This window comes from Octopus bimaculoides, chromosome 12 (assembly GCF_001194135.2).
Source record: "Octopus bimaculoides isolate UCB-OBI-ISO-001 chromosome 12, ASM119413v2, whole genome shotgun sequence".
Classification (NCBI taxonomy): Eukaryota; Metazoa; Mollusca; class Cephalopoda; order Octopoda; family Octopodidae; genus Octopus; species Octopus bimaculoides.
The window spans coordinates 49,565,205-49,565,753 of record NC_068992.1 but is presented as its reverse complement, the minus strand read 5'-3'; the positions used below and the strand labels follow the sequence as shown (position 1 = coordinate 49,565,753).

General features: G+C 31.7%; 1 protein-coding gene across 1 annotated transcript in view; it reads right to left on the bottom strand.

Moving 5' to 3' along the window:
* Positions 1-480: 480 nt before the first annotated feature.
* LOC106872683 (uncharacterized) overlaps positions 481-549 on the bottom strand; it is a 15,389-nt gene continuing 15,320 nt past the window's right edge. The window contains exon 6 of the mRNA XM_052972045.1: positions 481-486. Coding sequence (XP_052828005.1) covers positions 481-486 — 6 coding nt within the window. The remainder of the gene's footprint in view (positions 487-549) is intronic.

The window sequence follows — 549 nt, the reverse complement described above, 5'->3', positions numbered from 1 at the left end:
GTGCACTGGTCGCTATGCATTTATTATGACTCTACCATAATTTTCTGACTTTAAAGCATGCACATTAAAGAAATAAACAAATAATCTTAAGTAATAAAAGCAAAGGATTTGGCGAAGTATCATCTTTCTTTTTTTACCGTAAGTTTGATATTGACACGAAGATCCTACTCTTCCGGGTTCACAACCTTCTGTACAATGGCCCGTTATTTGGTGACATGTTGTTCCGTTCTTACACCGACATTTATATGTACAATCCAGACCGAATAATTCTTGTGGACATCCTGAAGAATTTTAATTTGAAAAATAAATAAAAACATTTTAGTTATCTTAAAATATTGTTTTAGTGTGTTATGTTTTGTTATTTGAAAATATTTTTTGTTAATAAATTAATAAGCATATTATTATTGTAATCATTAAGGCGATGAAGTGGTAGAGTCGTTAGAATGCCAGATGAAATGCTTATCAATATTTCATCCGCTGCTACATCTGAGTTCAAATTCCGCAGAGGTCGATTTTGGCTTTTATCCTTTCAGAGGTCGATAAATTAAG